At 41.7% G+C, this 18663-nt stretch overlaps 2 protein-coding genes across 2 annotated transcripts in view; one reads left to right on the top strand and one right to left on the bottom strand.

Annotated features, from left to right (window-relative positions):
• Positions 1-1767: 1767 nt before the first annotated feature.
• SEPTIN2 (septin 2) lies at positions 1768-14948 on the bottom strand. The gene is made up of 12 exons (XM_065748531.1): positions 14896-14948; positions 13317-13349; positions 11826-11946; positions 9087-9173; positions 8255-8378; positions 6913-7047; positions 5813-5930; positions 4772-4873; positions 4346-4491; positions 3603-3686; positions 2529-2586; positions 1768-1938 (listed from the first exon to the last, which is right to left on the bottom strand). The coding sequence occupies exons 2-12, from the start codon at positions 13323-13325 to the stop codon at positions 1834-1836; spliced, it is 1089 nt and encodes a 362-aa protein (XP_065604603.1). The 5' UTR covers positions 13326-13349; positions 14896-14948; the 3' UTR covers positions 1768-1833.
• Positions 14949-15120: 172 nt separating this feature from the next.
• HDLBP (high density lipoprotein binding protein) overlaps positions 15121-18663 on the top strand; it is a 32272-nt gene continuing 28729 nt past the window's right edge. The window contains exon 1 of the mRNA XM_065748157.1: positions 15121-15236. The gene's annotated coding sequence lies outside the window, so the exon portion shown is untranslated. The remainder of the gene's footprint in view (positions 15237-18663) is intronic.

Here is an 18663-nt window from a genome sequence, read left to right as displayed (position 1 = left end):
GAAATTCCAGCTGCTTAACAGGTTGATATTTAATCTAGCCATTTAAGTACCACTGAAATTATACATCAGCTGTAGAAATCTTAGTACTTTCAAAGAAACTTCAAAGAAACTTTTAAAAATTATAAAAATCATTGCTACACCTGAGCTTAGAAGGGAAAAAAGTTGGAGTTTTATCTCTTTGTTAGCTGTTCAGATAACTATTCACATCGTAAATCTGATTGCCAGCTTTATCAGAGGTACTTGAAAAGCCAAGCACAGCACACAGCTCCTTATCCTTATCAGCCACCACCTACAGAGCCACATACAGCTGTTACTATGGACTGCCAACAATACCTGCCATGATATTCAGCCAAGCTCAGAAACAGTTCCCTTTCCTGGCAGTGTTAAGTGACCTTGGCCTTTAAAAACAAAGATTAAAAAAGGTGTAGCATATTGGAGCCACCTCAGAAGCAATACTGTTTACTCCATCTTGGAGCAGAACCATAAAATACAGTTTGCACTGATCCTGTCAGGCTCAGATCACTTTAAAGAAATGTGCTATTATATGTTTTATACTACAGTTAACAGTCTGCATACCCTAAATATAGTATGAAAATACTCTCTAGGAATTATAGAATTTCTTACGTGTTTGGATACAGAAAACACTCATGCATAGAAAACTACTCTTTGGGGTTTATCTCACTCAATGTATCAGCATTATTTAAGCTTATGTGGCTACAGTAATGCCAGAAAACAGCAGGACTGCTTTGTGCTGGCTCACAAGAAATTCCTAAAAAATTATCTGCAGTACAGAGGAAAAGATTTTAGGCAAACAGTAAAAGAACATACATCCTTCAGGTTAAATCTGAAGGACACAACGCCTGTCACATAAAATGGAGTGTGCCCTTAAAGATGTACTGCCTTTTAGTTCTCTCATTAGGATACAAGGCATGCCTGAATTGTAGTTACATACTTGCAGAGAGCAAGGAAACCTGCACTAAGAGACAGGAAGGGCTAAGGTCTCACAGACACACACCTGTAAACACTGCAAAAATATAAAGCTAACCTTGCAGGGCTCCCTAATTAGCGACCATTAAACACTACTGAACAGGATACCACTAACAGCTGCTTAATCCTAAACATAACAAAATGAAAAACAGAGTTAATATTCAAGAAAGTTATCTAACACCATGTCAGGCAAGAAGAGTTTCAATGTCTATTCTGTATCCCTATTACAGTGGGAAACTGAAAATAAGCTTAACATAAAAATTACTAAACAAAAACAAAGTCAAGGGTGTATAATATATAGAATACTGACTATGTGTTGTGAGATGTGCCTCACAAGAGTTACCACAATGCATTTCCATGTTAAACTCCAAAATATCCTCCAAGTCACACGCTGAGCATTCCTTCTGGCATAACACCACCATAATCCAACTCCAGAATGACTCCTTTAAGCCAGGGTATAAAATCTGCAAACAAGCCCAGAAAATATATATTTTAAGATTTGCTGTCTTCATCCACTTAAAAGAAAAAAACCTAGACATTTTCCTATTCACAATGAAACAATGAGATCACCATGGGTTTAAGAGCCACCCATTCAAACAACCTGAGGGACTGCTCCCATGGCTCTTGACTTGCACAGTATTTCTGAAGAAAATGCTTCATACATACACGTGTGATTTTATAAACACGTATGTTCACAACTGCGCAGTTTAGCTTCAGGACCCTACACAAACACCAAAACCTACACAAACCCATCTTGTCCATACTTTCCCAAAACTTCTTAATACCACCCACACTAAGTAACAAAAAGCCCTCTTCAAATGGCAACTTAAACATCTTACCAAAACTTTATACACTGTGTCCTTGAGCAGCGCTGCTTTCCCCCTCTCCACCTTGCATTTGCATCTGCATCTGTGCCTGCATTCTTGCAATCATCTCCTGCATGCGACGAAGCTGGAAATACAGTAGAGACTCCTTTAGCCTTATCTCATCTCAGAATATGATTTTGCTGCCACCACACTATTAATCATTGATATCAAAGATGGAATACACACCTGCATTGGCTTGATCTGATGAGTTGCAATCTCAGGTTATGGAATGTTTTTCTACTGCTCATGTTCCAACCATTATGAGGATGGAAATTCACTGACTGAAATAAGCATTCTTACTGGAACTTGGGACAGGATTTTTAAGCATCCCTAAACTGAAGTCATTTCTTCCCCTTCTCTGCAGGGCTGAGCTGACTTTTGCAGTTGCTAACTTTAGAACCATTTCTCATATGAGGACAGCTCTCCCTTCCCACACAACATGCATTACATCCACCAATGGCCAGAACAGTGGAATCTGACATTTTACTACATTGCACTTGTTCAATAAATCAGAATTCTGAGATCCCCATACCTCTTCTACTTTTTACTGTACCCTGCATAATTCTATATTGGCAATTCCAATGTAACATACTACAAGATCTATAAATCACATTCCAAAATGCAATACAAAGATAAAATCCCCCCCACCCACACAACACAGATTTTTCATCTTACTTCAGCTTCTTTTTCAAGCAGAATCTGGTCTTTATTTACTTCTTCATCTTCTACTTTCCTAAGATAGAAAAACATACCTAAAATCAAAATACAAGTTCAAGATAACACTGGCAAGTCATTAACGTGGATGTAACATATAAAATGCTTAGAAATTTGGAAACCTTATTACCCGCAGCCAGAAGCTTCTTTTGACACAGTTATCTCACCTCTCTCATGACAGAGCAATCTTTCATCCTGTACAGGATTGTACTTACACGGACTTCCATTCAATAAGTTGCAGCATGGAATATCTGCTAACAGACCTCTAATCATCAAGTGTTACCAAAAGTGCAAATCAAACAAAAACTGCTATTTCTGAAAACTGCCCAGACAAGAGACAAAACTCATTCCAACAGCAGAAGGGAAAACCTTTGCAAAATGTATCAAACCTGCTGACACATGCAATTATGAAACCCTCTAGTGGTTGAAATAAGAGAAGCAACATAAAAACATGAGTCAGGGAACACCCAGTCTTCAGCAAGAACTCGAACTCAACTTCAGAGACTGCTATTTTACTTAGAAACTGAGCATTCTACCTGCCTATTTTTACCACAGCTCAAAATAAGGCTAAAAGACATTATCCTATGACTGCACTTCAAAGAGATTTATTTATATCATGTTAAATAAAACTCTACAGGAAGACTTGACTTTCTTAAAGATAATTTCATAAAGTCCAGATATGCAGGTCTAAAATTTGATTTATATTTATCAACATTTAACTTGCACATTTTTAGAAGGTATTTATCATCCACATTTCCCCCACGTATTTACCTTGAATACACCAATCAAACTGCATTCAAACCTTAAAGCAGAGATTTAACTGTACTTCTTTTATAAGTCCCAACTGACTCATTAAATTTGCACAGTACTTTCCTCACAGTCAGTGTAAACTGATCAAACTTCTTGTTAACTGCCCCTAGAGAGCTGCCCGAGATCTAGCAGATCCTAGCAACAAAGCAGTGGGGGGAGAGAGAGAGAAAAACAAAAAATGAACTTTGAGGAGGAAGACATGGCTTGTAGCAATAAGATGACAACCTGCCACCACGTTTGAGTCTCTCAGATCGGAAGTTCTCATAGTGAAGATCCTGGGTCACCTCCTGAAGATCTTGCATATGGGTGCTGGAAGAAGAAAAAAGATAAAACCAATCTGCGTTACATCAGCTTGGTTAAGCAGCTCTCACATACAGCACTATATTGGGTCTGTGCATTCAGCATATGGATTCATTTAACATGACGATTTCAGAGCTCATTTAAGTTAAATTGGTGCTATAAAAGACAAACAGACACCACTCCAGATTCTGAGACAGCCCATACATAAAGCATCCTCCCAAGCAAGACATGTGACAACGTAGTGCTGTGCAGGGACAGAAGAATAACAAAGCCTGCCAGCAAACTTTTAAAGTCTAATACTTTGCAGATATCTTTATTTCTAAGGTATCTGTGTACATATATTGTTCAACAAGCACAAGGTGCAAAGCAACCTGCTTTACATTCTTGGGCATGTGTTCAACAGATGACTTAGACACAAGATTATTCACACAATCACTAAGTAATACATACTGAAAAGGATCTGTGGACAGTATCGGGTCCAATCCCTACCTAGGCCATCCAGATCAAGCTTACTCATGGCCTTCTCCAGACAAATTCCACATGTTTTTAAGGATTCCATAATCTCCTCCCTGTACCCCCCCTACCAATGTCTGAGTATCTTTCTGACTAATCTTTTATTTTATATATATATATTTAACTATTATTTAATTGGAACTTTTAAAACTTACATTAACATAGTCCTCAGCTTGAGAAAGTCATTATGTTCTGGATTCTCCACTTCAACAACACCCCATGGGTACAGTCGACCTCTAACTTTTTTACCTTTGGCTTCAATGAGTTGATTGGATCCCACGACACAAAACGGAATGCTGGCCTGAAAGTCCAGAATTCAGAAATTACTAACAGTGAACCAGCACAAAACAATACAAGAACAACTCTTGTTTTCCTCAGCACTGCATATTATGGTAGTAAATTTGTAATGCTTTTAATTTGAAACTGTAAAAAAAAAATATAGGAAAAATCATTATCACCATCCTCCCGACACAGAAGCCTGAGCACACAGCTACAGTGATCCACTCAAGGTCTCAAAGGTCATTTATGTGTTTTGTTTAAATGCCACCTGAGCAGTCTGAAAAGTTACAGTATATTCATACCTTCAGCAGTCTGGTCTGCTCTTTAAAATCTTCATCCTCATCAGACTCAGCATCAGGCAGGTGGTAAATCTTGATCCCATGCTCTTCAATTTCATCCAGAATCTGAGATTTTTTTATATAAGAAATTGAGATAAAATAAAGTAAGCACTTTTAAAATTTAAGGTAAACTGGTAAGTTACACTCAATCTCTCAAGAACCTGGGCCTATCTTTAACTCAAATTACTTGTCAACTATTTGTTTATAAAGAACATATTTCTTCATGATACTCAACAGCTCCTTCCCACAGTTTCAGTGGAACAGCAGTACCTTTCCTCCCTAATGCTTTATCTTAACATTTATAAATTTCCACTATTTAAAAAATCATATTTGCAATTAAATCAGCTTCATTTATGAAAATTAGTACCTCTAAGAGAATATCTACCCCACAGCACTGATTATTGTATAGAAATAGGACCTGCAATTTAGCCTTACAACATTTTGTTAATGTCATTTTATCATAGCTAGAATTACACACACCACTAGCCATGAAATTTAATTTTAAACAAAGCTATAGAAACAATGCAAATAATTGGCCCTTCCAATTTATCCTGATTCACATTAGCTGCAACTGCCAAAACTGAAGCACAACCTTCCTTGCTTAGGGAATACTACTACATTCTAGTTTTACTTGAGAACTAAGTTAAGATCCTGCAAATTACAGACACTTTGTCTCTGCTTCAAAGCTGATCCAACAGGTGAGGGAGCATTACCACTACCAAATGTATTCAAGTATTTTCCAAAGTTTCCACGTTGACTCAATGCAGTTCTAAGTGCAGCTGATCTACCATTCCACAGGCAACACTCACAGTCAAGTTCTCAGTTAAATACAAAGTTAGGAACTTAAAAGATAAAAACTATATATTTAATAAAGTTACACATTGCACATGAGATTATATATTTCTTGGCAAGGACAAAATAAGGTTGAAAGAGGCCCCTCATGTCAGGGATCACACCACTAGAGACAAAATACAACATTTTTCTGCAAGCTAGAAAAATACATACCCTTTTCTTTAGTCTCTCTCGTTCCTTCAGAGAAAGTGTATCAGCTTTTGCAATTACTGGCACAATATTGACTTTGTTGTGTATTGCCTTCATAAACTCAACATCCAAAGGCTTGAGACTAAGAATAAAACATGGGAAAAAGTTTAGTTTACTTTTAACAAGTGATCAACATCAATGAAGGTTGAAGGTAAGCACTACATTGATGCTTGATGATGATGGTCAGTTTTTACTGTTAGTGATATGTTCTGGGCTGTCTGGTCCACTGAGTTGGAGAAGCACAACTGAAATATCAAGGAACAAGTTGTATCAGCTGAACATGTCTAGATCTATAAGTCTGTCAGGACTCACCCCAGAGTACTGAGGGGGTTAGTGGACACTGTATCTGGACTCCACTCAACAATTACCAAAGGTCTTGGGAATCTGAGAAGGTCTGTGCTGACTGGAAACTGGTTGATGTTACACCCATCTACAAGAAGGGCACAAGAAGAGACCAAGAAAACTACAGACCTATTAGTCTAACTTCCATACCTGGAAAAGTTATGGAGAAGATTACCCTCTATTGAAAGGCAATTAAGAACAAAGCTATTATGGGGCAGAGTCAACACTGGTTCATGAAGGGAAGGTCCTGCCTCAGTAATTTGTGCTCCTATGATAAGATAGGCAATGAGCTGGCTGAATGGCCAAGCTCAAAGGGTCACAGTGAATGGGATTGTACCTGGCTGGCAGCCAGACACTAGCAGCATTCCCCAGGGCTAAGCTCTAGGGCCTGTTCTGTTCAAAAATGTTAACAGTGATCGGGATGCAGGAACTGAATCCAGAAGTTTGCTTCTGAATTCATCAGGTCTGCTGACCTCACTGAACTGAACCCTAAAATGGTCCAGCAGTTGGACACGGTGGTCTTTGTCAGCTCCTTCCAATTAAACTACTCTAATCCTCTGTGTAAGGAGAAAGAAGGAACACACGCGTTAATCTCAGCAGTTCCACTCCTAAGTAACGGCAATTTGATTCTGAAGATTTAAATCAGCAGGCACAAAACCAATTCACTGAAGTAGAATAATTTCAAAAACATAAAACAGAAATCATAAAACAGAAATCCTTACCCGTGACCAAAGGGTGAAATGAAATAGAAGCAGCAGTGAACACGGTTATCTATGATATGCCTTCTGTTCAAACCGCTCTCATCGTGCAGGTACCGCTCAAACTGCTCATCGATGTACGAGATGATGGTCTTAAAACTGTGAAGCAAATGACACTTAAGAAATGGTGCTCCTTCACAAATGGTCAGTAATCGTAGGGACCTTTCAAAGGCAACATTAAAATGCCAAGACAGCTTGCTGATGAATCATCCTTTTTTGATGGACAAAAGCAAGATGCAGCCCTACAGCACCACTAAATTAAGTGCACATCTGAGCATTCCAATTGAACTGGAAAATAATTGTTACTACTATGCATAATACATAATATATATGTATTGTGCATATATATTAAGATAAAATATGCATACATTACACATAATAATACACTTCATAACTTCTAAGCAAATTGTTCTTGGGTTAGTGTTTCCCTTGTGACTAAGCATTAAGTACACATGCTGAAGATAGGAGTTTCTTGTTCCAAATTGATTTAAAACATCAAATTATTGATGCTGATACGAGAGCAGTCAGCCAGCAGCTGCAGAGATGCAAAAATGCAGGAATATTTCATCATTATTGCTCTGAGGTGCACATATGTGTGTTTAGTTTCAGAGAACTAAGCTATGCTCCTCCTATTGCATGCATGCATGAATACCACAGGCTAAGCAGGCAGGAATACCAGTTTATTACTGAATGGAAGAATAAATAAAACATTTATCTTGCATAAGACAGTCTGATCCTCATTTAAGGTGGAAAACAACATAATAAAGCTTTTCTTATGGGAGAACTGGGGCAAGGGGAAGCAGAAAGGGCAGCAGGATGCTGTAGTGAGAAAGGCTGTGATGGACAAACAAGTTCCTGACAGAAGGTGGGCAGCAGAGGTTATGGCTGAACGTCATTCATCTCACAATTATTTCTCAGTACTTATTAAAACACAAATTTTAGAAATGTCAGAACCCTAGGGTGATTAAAATGCACTTAAAGCACAGAATCTGAGAATCCTCACGAGTTCAGACAAGATTTAAAGGTGGATTTTTATCTGCACCAAACAGTAGATGAAATACTTCCTCAGAGTTTTCTTTAAATCATCACATCCCAGTGGTTCCATTGCTTTCTGAATATAAAAAAAATAAGTCAAGTGTACCATCTATTAAAACCTGCTATCTCTCCAAAAACCACACCTCACTTTCAATACTTAACCCATCAAAAAAAAAAAGGGTGAGCTGCTTAGTTATTTTCACCACCAGCCTCTCATGCAAACACAAAGTGGATGTCAGCCTTCATACGTAGATACATTCTGTGTACATACCAGTCTCTGCAATTGATAGCATCCCCATATCCGGGTGTATCTACAACTGTCAGACGTAGTTTCACACCCCTCTCCTCTATTTCAACTGTTGAGGCTTCAATCTGCACAGTGCGCTCAATCTTCTCTAAAAGACAACAAACTTGGTGTTTCAGAGTAGAATCTATAAGGCTAGGTCATTCTGAGATAAGATCAGAAGATTCAATGGCAGATTAGATCTCCTTTCCTCAAGTCTTATGAAAAAATAGAGGGAAAACCGTGTGACTGAGGCAAATAGAAGCACTCAGTAATCAAAAAAGCAACACTAGATTATACATAACAGACATTTTTTCCTTAAGGTTGAAAGTAATAAGTAGTTGTCAGTTACTAAAGCAAGTTGTTCAACAAGGAACAAAGAGGAAAAAACATCTTCCTCTATTTTCTTACAATATTCTCTTGGGATGGATCACTGCATGCCTTCTTTAGCAGGTTCAAAAAGGGACAGAGGGCTGAAAAGAAAGTGCACATTCACTAAATGAGCAAAGGAATCAAATTGCAAGCCCAAGGAAACATTAAAAATGTGCATGTTTAAAACTGCAATAGATCTAATACTGAAAAAAGGTTCTGATTGTTTTAGTTGATTATTGATCTTAATGTGATGTGATGGCACACTTTAAGTAAAAGGAGATTAACCAGCCGGGGCCAATATGGCCCTGCAGCACAGCCAAGGACTGAAGCACAAGGAAATATATTAGAATGAATGCAGCTAGAAATAACAACTTAGCCATTAATAAAATCCAAAGAGAAAAGAATTCACTTCAAATTGTCAGAACAGATAAAAGAGGAGAGTGTTTACCAGCAGCTCCTGGGATTATCCGTTCTGGGTAGAGATCTGTCAAGAAGAGGCTGTTTATTAACGTAGATTTCCCCAATCCGGATTCACCTGGGATTCAAGGTACAGATAAACTTAATATCTGCATAATTAATCTCAACTGTAACCAGAAAGCAACATCTGACTACACATCTATACAGCTTTTAGTCATCATTTAAAGACCTACAGCTTATGATTTTGTACAGAAAAAGAACTTGCATCAATTGTTACTTGGTGTTCTTGTGCATCTCAGCTTTATAATACACTTTCTCAGAGGTTTCACTGATGATTTCTAATTAGACCTGCTAGTCAAGGGGAGTCCCCACCAATTTAAAATTAGACATTATCTCCTTTTTCATGTTTCATGGTTTTAAAAGAAGCTTTTCTGCAGCCATTCCAGAATATAGAAGTTCAGACACTCGGAGAAGCTAGGCCCTCTCCAGCCCATATCAATTAAAAATAGGTAAAAGGCACTGATGAACTCTTGCACTGCCAGGCATTCTAAATGGTGCTTTACTTACAGCTGCTCTTTATCATAATAGAGCAAAAAAAATCTGAGAGAAATGTGATCTGCCTGCTGAGCATGCACAAAGTAATTTCTCACTGGTGAAAGTGGGGATTACCAAAGTGTACCACAGAAAGGCTTCTCTCCTACAGCTACTGACAGAGCCATTGGAAAAGCTGAAAAGCCAACTGATCAGCTAAAGCTGATCACAGCATAAAAAGAAATAAATAAAAAAGATGAGCAACTTGAATTAATTGGACAAATTATTATTTAAAGATATTTTAAGATTAAAGATTTATTAAGATAGTTTAATCTTAAGATATTGTTTTAAATGGAGTGAAAATGATAACAGCAGTCTGACAAAAATATCTGAACCAAAGGTATGGAATTATTTTTAAGTAAAGCTCTGCCCAGGAGCTGCTGTGTTCGGATGCATCACAGAACACATCTCTCAAAATCAGATTTAACAGTGCAGCCTTTTCATCAGTGAAAGAGACACGCAGACAGAGGAATTTAACACTCAGATGGCATCAGTTCAGTGATGACTTTAACTAGTAACACACTGCCTGCTTTCAGTTTGGGTAAACAGCACATCTAAAACAAATCAGTCTCCTTGTCTCTGCCAAGGACAGACAGCACCTTCTCTGACTATTGGCCACAGCAGTCAGAGGTGAGTAACTCTGAAGTTAAATAACCATTTAGCTTAAGCCTTAGCTTAATTAGAATAACAAGTATAAAATCATTAATAAATGCAAGCAGTCAGGATTTCTTTAGAAGAAGAGACAAGTAGCTCACTTTCAGAAACCACGACAAACAAAATGTCAGAAGAAAGCACTAACATGATTCTGAGTACTGACAGCTTAAAAAAATATCCTGATCAGAAGGCAAGAGACACAGCAAGTTAATGAAGAGCTACAGCTCAATACAGACATTGTGAATTAGGCCACGTGGAACATACTTAAATCCCAAGCATATTTCAAGAAAAAAATTTAGCATTCCAAACTATTGAAGTAATCAACAATTTAAAGCACAGTTTATCTTAACCTCCATCAGCTGCCTCCCTCTGCTAGTGTGACTTACAGCATCACTCCAAAGTTACAGTCAAGTAACTTCTTTATAAGTTCTCCTGCTGTAGTTCTCATTTACCCCTTGAACAGGGGCAGGCAGCAACACTGCAGTTTGATGAGGCACACAGGGCTAAGTGCATCTCTGTTACACTGAGACTCCATTCCACCACTACTTCCTATTTCAGCACACTGCAGAAATAACCATTTGGTCTGGATAATTTCACACAGCTTTCTACCAAAACTATTTTTAGATAGCACTATTTGCAATTCATCTTGAAGAGATCTTAATATTAAGCACATCCCTGTTTCTCAGGTCTAGGATCAAAACATTTCAGCAGATGCCCATGACTTGGAACATCTAAAGGTTGGCTCTACCCTTAGGTTTTGTAAGGCATCCATTATCATATTATCATAAGCAAATGCAATGAAGTGAAAATTAAACAACCCATAACAATTAAAAGGTACTTAGCATGCAGTGTAACTTCATTTCCCCATGTCCCTGCTTTCTCTTCCTTCTCCCCCTTACCCCAGGTAAGGGGAACTAACCACCATCAAGCTCTCAGGAGCCAAAAATAAGGGCAGTGCAGACCAGCACTGCGCTGCTGAAGAAGTAAATGGGACAAAAGCAACACAAGGGCTGCCATTTGGCAAACCTAATGAAAGGTTAAAGGATAAATGCTAACTACTGGGATCCAAAACAATCAACTCAAACTCTCACTATCTTGTACTGTCCCATCTCTACCTTGGAAGATCTTGCCCACGCAGATTCTTTTGATCTACAAAAGCATAGTAGGTAGTTTAACACTATTAATGGAAACAAGCAAGCAAACAGAGCTTGTATTCATGCATAAAAACAATTTTAAGCTCAACTCTGAGCAGAAGGGCAGGAACCCTGTAAGACAGAAGGAAGTAATGATCATTGGAGTATAAAACAGATTTTTTTCTCCTCTGCCACAAAATGATTAACATACATTGTTTGTGACACCAAAAATGACAGAACTAATAAAACTACAAGAAAAAGTTAAATGCTACAGTACAAAGCTTTTTGACGTGAGTTAAAGCCTTACAATCACAGAAGCAGCATTCACTTTAATTCCAAGTTCTATGTAAGTGAGAACTCATTGTGAAGAGCACTATAAAACGTTTTCTTACCAACCACCATGAGAGTAAATTCAAACCCCTTTTTCACAGACTTTCGATGAACCTGATTGGGAAGGTTTGCAAATCCAACATAGCCAGGGGTTTCTGGATTGGTAAACTGAGCAGGTTGTTGCTAAATAAAACAAGACAACAATAAGCAACCATGCAAGACGTACTCGTTTGGGTATGTATCTTCACTAGACATTTTGAATATGATAAACTAAAATCAGGAGAAAGCATAGAAAGTGGGACATCATTTGTACATCATTTGGCTTCCCAGAGCTCTGCCTCTTACTGATCTCAGGAACCAAAAAATAAAGTTATCCCCATTGATGGGGGATTCCTCCCCCATCGTTTAAGACTTGAATCCACAAGTTGAAGGTGCACGGCATACAGAGAGGTTTTCTGTGCAAGTTTTCCCATTATTCAAGAGTTTCACAATGAAGGATAGAAAACCTAGAATTTAAAGTTTACTTTTCTTTCTTTCTATCCAGCCAAGACCACCTAAAGTAAAATAAATAAATAAATAAAAGCCCAAACGTTGCCTCAATGAAGCATGCAATACATTTGCTATTCTTCAGCAGCAACCTCACACTCCCTTAAATGAGGGCTGGGAAGGGGTGGATCCTGGCTCCACCCTTCTGGTCACTCAGGTACACTGCATGCACCTGAGTTCCCCTGGGTTGGCCCTGCCTGCCCACCAGGTGCTCCATCACTGCTTCAGGCTGTGACTGAGCATTTCTGCTACAGTCATGCATGAAAATTATGTACTTAAACAAGGAAAGTGACCATCACTCATCTGGCTTTTAACACATCCAGTCAAAAACAGTAGTTGTGAAATGACGGTCACCCGCTGGAAGACTTCATCAGAGATCTCTTTTAAGAGGGAAAATAAAGCCAATAACACAGCAGTGCTTCAAATGCCCTCTACTACAAATACTGCAGATAATCTTCAGACCTATTAGTTTCCCTCTTCAAATACATTACACAAGTGGCTTTGATTCATTTCACTCCACTAAGTTGATGTTTTTACCTATTACACCAAATGCAAGAGACTGAGAGAAAGTTAAACAAAACATATTGATGTACTGAGGTTCAAGTTACCACATCTTTACTCAGCTTTTGCTGAATAGATCAGCTCACGAAGTAAACGAAGGAGGATGTGCACAAGAACACCCTTATTCTCAAGTATTCTTGCTCAAAATACAGGAGCTGAATGAGAGCTTAAATGAAAACATAACAAAGAGCCTGCATGCAGCTGGGAGCATCAGTTAACCACAGAGGTTTATCCTACATGTATGAAACTATTTTAATATCTATGTTACATAACCCAGTAATTCGCTATCAGCTTCTAAATGTAAATTCTCTTGTACCTGTGAACTGCAAATCTAGCATACAGGGCCCACCAAATACAACATAACATTCTGTGCACGAAGATAACACTTTTTAAACAAAACACCCATTTTAGAATGTCACATTTTAGGGCAGAAATGTTATTCTTACCTTGGACATTTTTAGGGAAGATCAGGAGCAAAGCTGAAAACAACACAAAGAAGTGTTACCCAAATTATTAAAAACTGTGCGAGGAAAAGAAAAATAATAAATACCAACAAATCAAAATCCACTTCAGAGCACTGTCTCAGAACAGGAGCGCCCCTGAACGAACATGCAGTGCCAGCTGCTTTTCACTGAGGACCAGGAAGCTGAATTCCCAGCATTATGAGGAGCAGAATGCTTAGCAGTGAGCAGGGATCTCGTTCCTATTAACAACGACATACAATGAACTCAAGCAACACGAACACAGAATGCTGGAGGCACTGGATATACGACAAATCATACTGCAGCCTGAAAAAGAGAAGTTCACATCCGTTCCAGAAGCTAACCAAACCCAAACACGCTAAAAGGCATCTAGTTAGAGGAAATGGTTTTTTTTCAAAGCTCAATAAACCAACCCATGCAGCCTTTTCTTTTTAAACCTCCTCCCCCTCAACGCTTCCTTTCATGTTTCAGTGCTCTGTAAAGAGCTGAGGCTTCAAAAGGAAACATTTTCTCCTCTTTGGTCAGGACGCTCGCAGATCATCCATTTTAACTGATGCTGCCAAGATTGTTGCACACAGCTGTCTCATTCCGAGACAGGAAAAGAAAAACCTGACACCTCCGTGGGAGAAAGTCTCTCAGCAGACAAAGACGTGTGAACACAGGAGGGCTTCTATCAGGCTGACTTGGGTGATTTCAAGAAATGGCATAGTTTTCTTTAGCAATGTAAAACAGTCAGCATGAGCTGATGCTCACTCCAAGTCCCCCTTCCAGTTCCTCCTCTTTAACCAAAAAGGAATCTGCTCCTCCTCAGCACATCCACAGATCAGGGCTGTCCTTATCTAGCTGACTTTCATTTTGCCAGCGTGAAATTTCCGCCACCGGGCTCTTTCCATATTCCAGACATAGTTGCTCTCGTTCTTCTCACCCTTCCACAGCAGGGAACCTTTGCTGATTACAGCCACAAAGTCGCTGCCTTTCTCCTGCCGAAATGCTCTTCAAAGTGATCACCTCTTCCTCGTAGTACCACAAAAACTAATCAATCAATCGATCACCTACCTCAGTGCTTAAAGGTGATGACTGAGAGCTAAGAGCTGCGTTTTAACGAGCCTAAAAGCCGTCGTGCAGCGGCTCTGAGAAACAAATACCACAGCTGTCAGAAATGATCACCAGTTTGTTAAGAGCAGCGTCCTGCCCGGTGCAGGAAGGCCGGGCTCCTTCCCACCGATGAGCGGATCTGCGAGCGGCGAAGCACTCGGCTGCTGAAGATGCTCCTCGAGGGATTGTTCCCATCGCGTGCGACCGCTCTGATAAGAAACGCTCCCTCCCAGTGCGTTTCCTGCCGACTGATGTCACCCAGCCCTGCTTAACCATCCCCCACCCCTCAACCCCGGCTGCACGGCCCCCTCATCCTCCAGCAACTCAAAAACCCGCGACTAGGGCCGCCCTTGGCCCCGTCTTCACGCAAGGGTCGGAGCCGAGAGGAGAAGGCAGCCCGCCGGCCCCTGCTGAGAGGGGGAAGACCTAGGGCCCCTCAGTGCCTCACCTGCAGACCCCGCCAACCGCACAACCACCGCTCCCGCGCTCGCACACCCTGAGGGAGGAGGGAAGAGAGGGAGGGGCGCCGCCTCCCGCCCTCACGCAGACCACGCCCCGTCGCGCAGGCCACGCCCCCTCACGCATTGGCCCAACCCCACGGGTGGTGCGGCGCTTGAGGCCAGTGCGCATGCGCCCGCCCCGTTCCCCTAGCAACCCACCGGGCAAGGGTACGTGGGGGAGGGACTGGCGGTGTGCGGGTAGGTCACGCGAGTCCCTCTTCTTCACCAAGATGGCGGCCGGCCTTTCGGCCTCGTATCCAGCATAGGCTTCGCTGCGGGCCTACTAGAGGTAAAGCCATCGCCGGCGCCCGGTGGCACCTGGCCGAGCGGGAGGGTAGTGGGAGTGGGGGGGTGGCGCGGGTGCGCGAGGAGCGGCGGCGGGGCCCGGCTCCGCGACCGGGAGGTCTCTGCGCCTCCGACAAGATGGCGGCAGCAGAGAGACGGGCGCTGAGGGGGGACTGTCTAGCCGGCGCCCGGCTCTTCTCTATGGTCTCGGCCTCTCCCATTGGCGGGGGGTGCGTCACGTGCTGCTGGCCGCCCCCCGCGAACCATCGAGACGGGGCTGCGCCGAGGGGCCGCCCCCTCCTTGACAGCGGCCGCCTCCGCCGCGCTCCGGTGGCCGGGCAAAAGCATGAGTCATGGCCGCTTCCCTCCGCCTTGCGGCCGTCCTCGGGGCCCGGCTGCTCCCCGGAGGCCTCCAGCGTGCGGCACACGGGTGTGGTCGCCTCCCCGGCGTCATGTGGGGCTCTCTGCCTTCCGCCGCCTCGCCTTGCTGGGCCTTTAGGTGTCCTAGAGATCTGCTCTTGCACCGGGGTGTGATCCAAGCGTGAGGCTGCACCGCAGGCCTCGGGTTTGTGCCCCACAGAGAGCCAAGCCCTGGCGTCTGGAGGATACGCCTGAGCTGCTCTGTTATTCCTTAGGAAGGTTTTACGGCAGGCTGATATGGAGCAGGGAGGGCTGAGTGCGTTGAGTTCATGGTCCTTGGACCCGGCTTGGCTGGCACTAAGATTTCACCTCATGCTGACAGCTCATCCCACACGGCCTCCCCCAGCAGCAAGAGCAGGGAGTGCGTTGTGCTGGGAGCGTTGATAATAGCAACACATTGCTCAGAGCTGGTGAGATGAGCAATCCTCTGATCTTACAGCTCTGGTTTAGCACCTGTATGCAGCTCTACGGCTGGGAAGTGAAAATTAGAGATGGTCACATGGACTTCTAAGGGAATCATTTTGTTTTTTTTTTTTTGCTGTGCTGTTGTGTAACAAGAGATAAAAATCTGCATGCTGTTATGTTCTGTATTGCTTTAGTGTACATTTTCTTTTCAGTAAGGTGAGTGAAGCCATAGCCAAATGTATTTGAGTCTCCATTTTCCAAGCTTTTGCTATCCAAGTGCTGCAAAATTTGAGTCAGTTTAAAAAAAACAGCAACACAATTTCTCAGGTAGTCTAATTGCATAATTGTTGGGGTTTTTTTTTCCAATCCAGGGTGAAAACTAGTGGTCCAGGCATAGCTCTGTAGGTGAACTGAATGCTTCTTCCTCTAATCCAAGAATATGTTTAGAATAGAATCATTAAGGTTGGAAAAGACCACTAAGATCAAGTCCAGCTGTCAGGCCATCACTGCCATGCCTACTCAATCTTTCCCTTGGACATCTACATTAGAAGAAAAGCACTAAAGGACACAGTGACAGTCCAGATGCCAAGGTCTTGTATCTCCAGTCCTTTGCTTAGATTTAAGTTGTTAGAAGCAGCAGTCTTCCTGTTTGTGCTGGATTCTCATGCAATGTGGCTCATATTATGGGCAGGGCCACTTGCTTACTCGAGGTACAAAAAAGCCTTTTCCTTTCATTACAACCCACAGTAGTATGATTTTTTTCGAAGCCAAATTACAGGAAAAGCTCTTGCTAGGCAGAGATAACAACATCTGCAAGCCTGTAAAGGTAGAGCTGGGAGGGGCATTGCCCCATCCAGTCTGAGCTTTCCTGCTGCAGAAAGATTCGGTAATCCTAGGTCATTTTCAGAAGGCACTTTGCTGATTGTTTTCTAAGAAGTGGTTAAGAAGGATTTCTCCATGTTTGTTTTGCATAAATTGTTGCAGCATTTTGCTCCTGCTGGGGGGCAGGTCCTCCTGTCTCTGTTGCAAATTAAGCCAATTTCTCTTTGCCATCTTCCCCTGCTCCAGTTCTACCTGAAGTGGTGCAAAGTGATGTTACTTGTAATATGTTAAAGGTTATATTCCCTTTTTTTTTTTCCCTGGTCTTCTCTGGTTGTTGGAGGAAGAGGTGAGGGAAAAGAGAGTTCCTCTTGACTTGGAATTTGAGTGAGTTTATGTAGGGTAATCATAACAAGAGTAACTTATTTTTGGTGGGATGAGGGCAGTTATTAGACAAGTAGCTGGCCTGTTTTATGGTGTGGTCTGACAGGAGAGAGCTATAACCATTGTTTTCATGGCTGTTGTTGGAGTGGGAGTTCTGTCAAACAAGGCTTTTATAAGGTAAATTGTGATGCTGTGCCTGTTACAGTATTCTAGCTGATGCTGCCTTTCCCAAAATGAACTCTTTGGAACCCAGAAGGATGTCAAACTGGTCCAGATGCAATCAGAAAGAGAAGTTACCGATCAGTCTCACAGCAGGAGCAGGCAAATGAGGTAATCTGGCACGACATCATCAGAAGAAAAGCCTTTGGGTGCCCTATGGGTCCTGCACAAGAACAGGCTGCTCTCTGGAGCACTGCCCTTATGGAAATGCTGTTTCATTGTTGTAAAGACATGCACCACTGGAGAAATTGCAGTGGGTTTTAAAGTGGGCTGAGAAAGGCATGTTTGCCCGGGATGTAACAAGTCTGACTTGTCCAAGAGCGAGTTACCGAGAAGCCAAGTGCCTGTAAAACTTTTGCAATGGGCATATGCAAGAACGAAGGAGGTGTTAATGGTACGAAGATACTGAAACAGATAAAGAGGAGATAGGAAAGAGAAACCCAACTGCAGCTGTTAGGTCCTCTTTTTAATTGCCCTCACCTTGAAGGAAGAGAGCTTTAGGTTGTTCTGTGCTGTGTGGTGGTGTTAGTTGGTGGTTTCTTGTTTTGCTTGTGGGTTTTTCTGGGGTTTTGGTCTATAAGCTATTCCAGCAAAGCCTGTCCTTCTGTGATGTTAATTGTGGGCAGTCCAGGTGGAAAGCAGGGTCCTGGCTGGCAGGGCCTATTGGGTGGGATTGCAGAGGAGCTAGGAAGGCATCTGGAGCAATTTTCCTGACCTTGAGATTTGTGCTAGGCTGGTAGTTAAGGCATACTGTAATGTTCCAGGCTTGAGTTTTGCTTCAAGAGCCCTTTTTCTTTGAGAAATCCTTAGTTTGAGAAGAGTAATTCTGAGTTACAGGCTTATCCTAGGTTGGTCTTAGGCTTGAGGGAATTCGGCTTGTGGCTTTATTTAGCTATCTTTTTAGCTTTAAAAGGACTGTTTACCTCCTAAAACTCCGCTGTTAAAATCTCATGAGCTCCACTACCATCTTAAAAGGAAGAATCCTGCATGCTTCATAACTTTAACGACCTTTCCCCACTGCCTCCCCCTGGTCTTTCTGTGAGCTGACATTGCCTCCAAGCTCCCATGGTGTGACTTCAGTGGAAGAGAATCTCACATTATAAAGGGAGTCAGGTTGAAAAGAGATGTATCAAATAAATAAGGAGGAGAAGTTCTGGCCAAAGCGGGGCAAAAAAAACTTCTTT

The sequence above is a fragment of the Cyrtonyx montezumae genome, unplaced genomic scaffold (assembly GCF_038088225.1).
Source record: "Cyrtonyx montezumae isolate F1298 unplaced genomic scaffold, pur_monq_1.0 scaffold_5, whole genome shotgun sequence".
NCBI classification, from domain to species: domain Eukaryota; kingdom Metazoa; phylum Chordata; class Aves; order Galliformes; family Odontophoridae; genus Cyrtonyx; species Cyrtonyx montezumae.
Note: the sequence above shows the minus strand (reverse complement) of the source record. Positions and strands in the feature narration are given on the sequence as shown.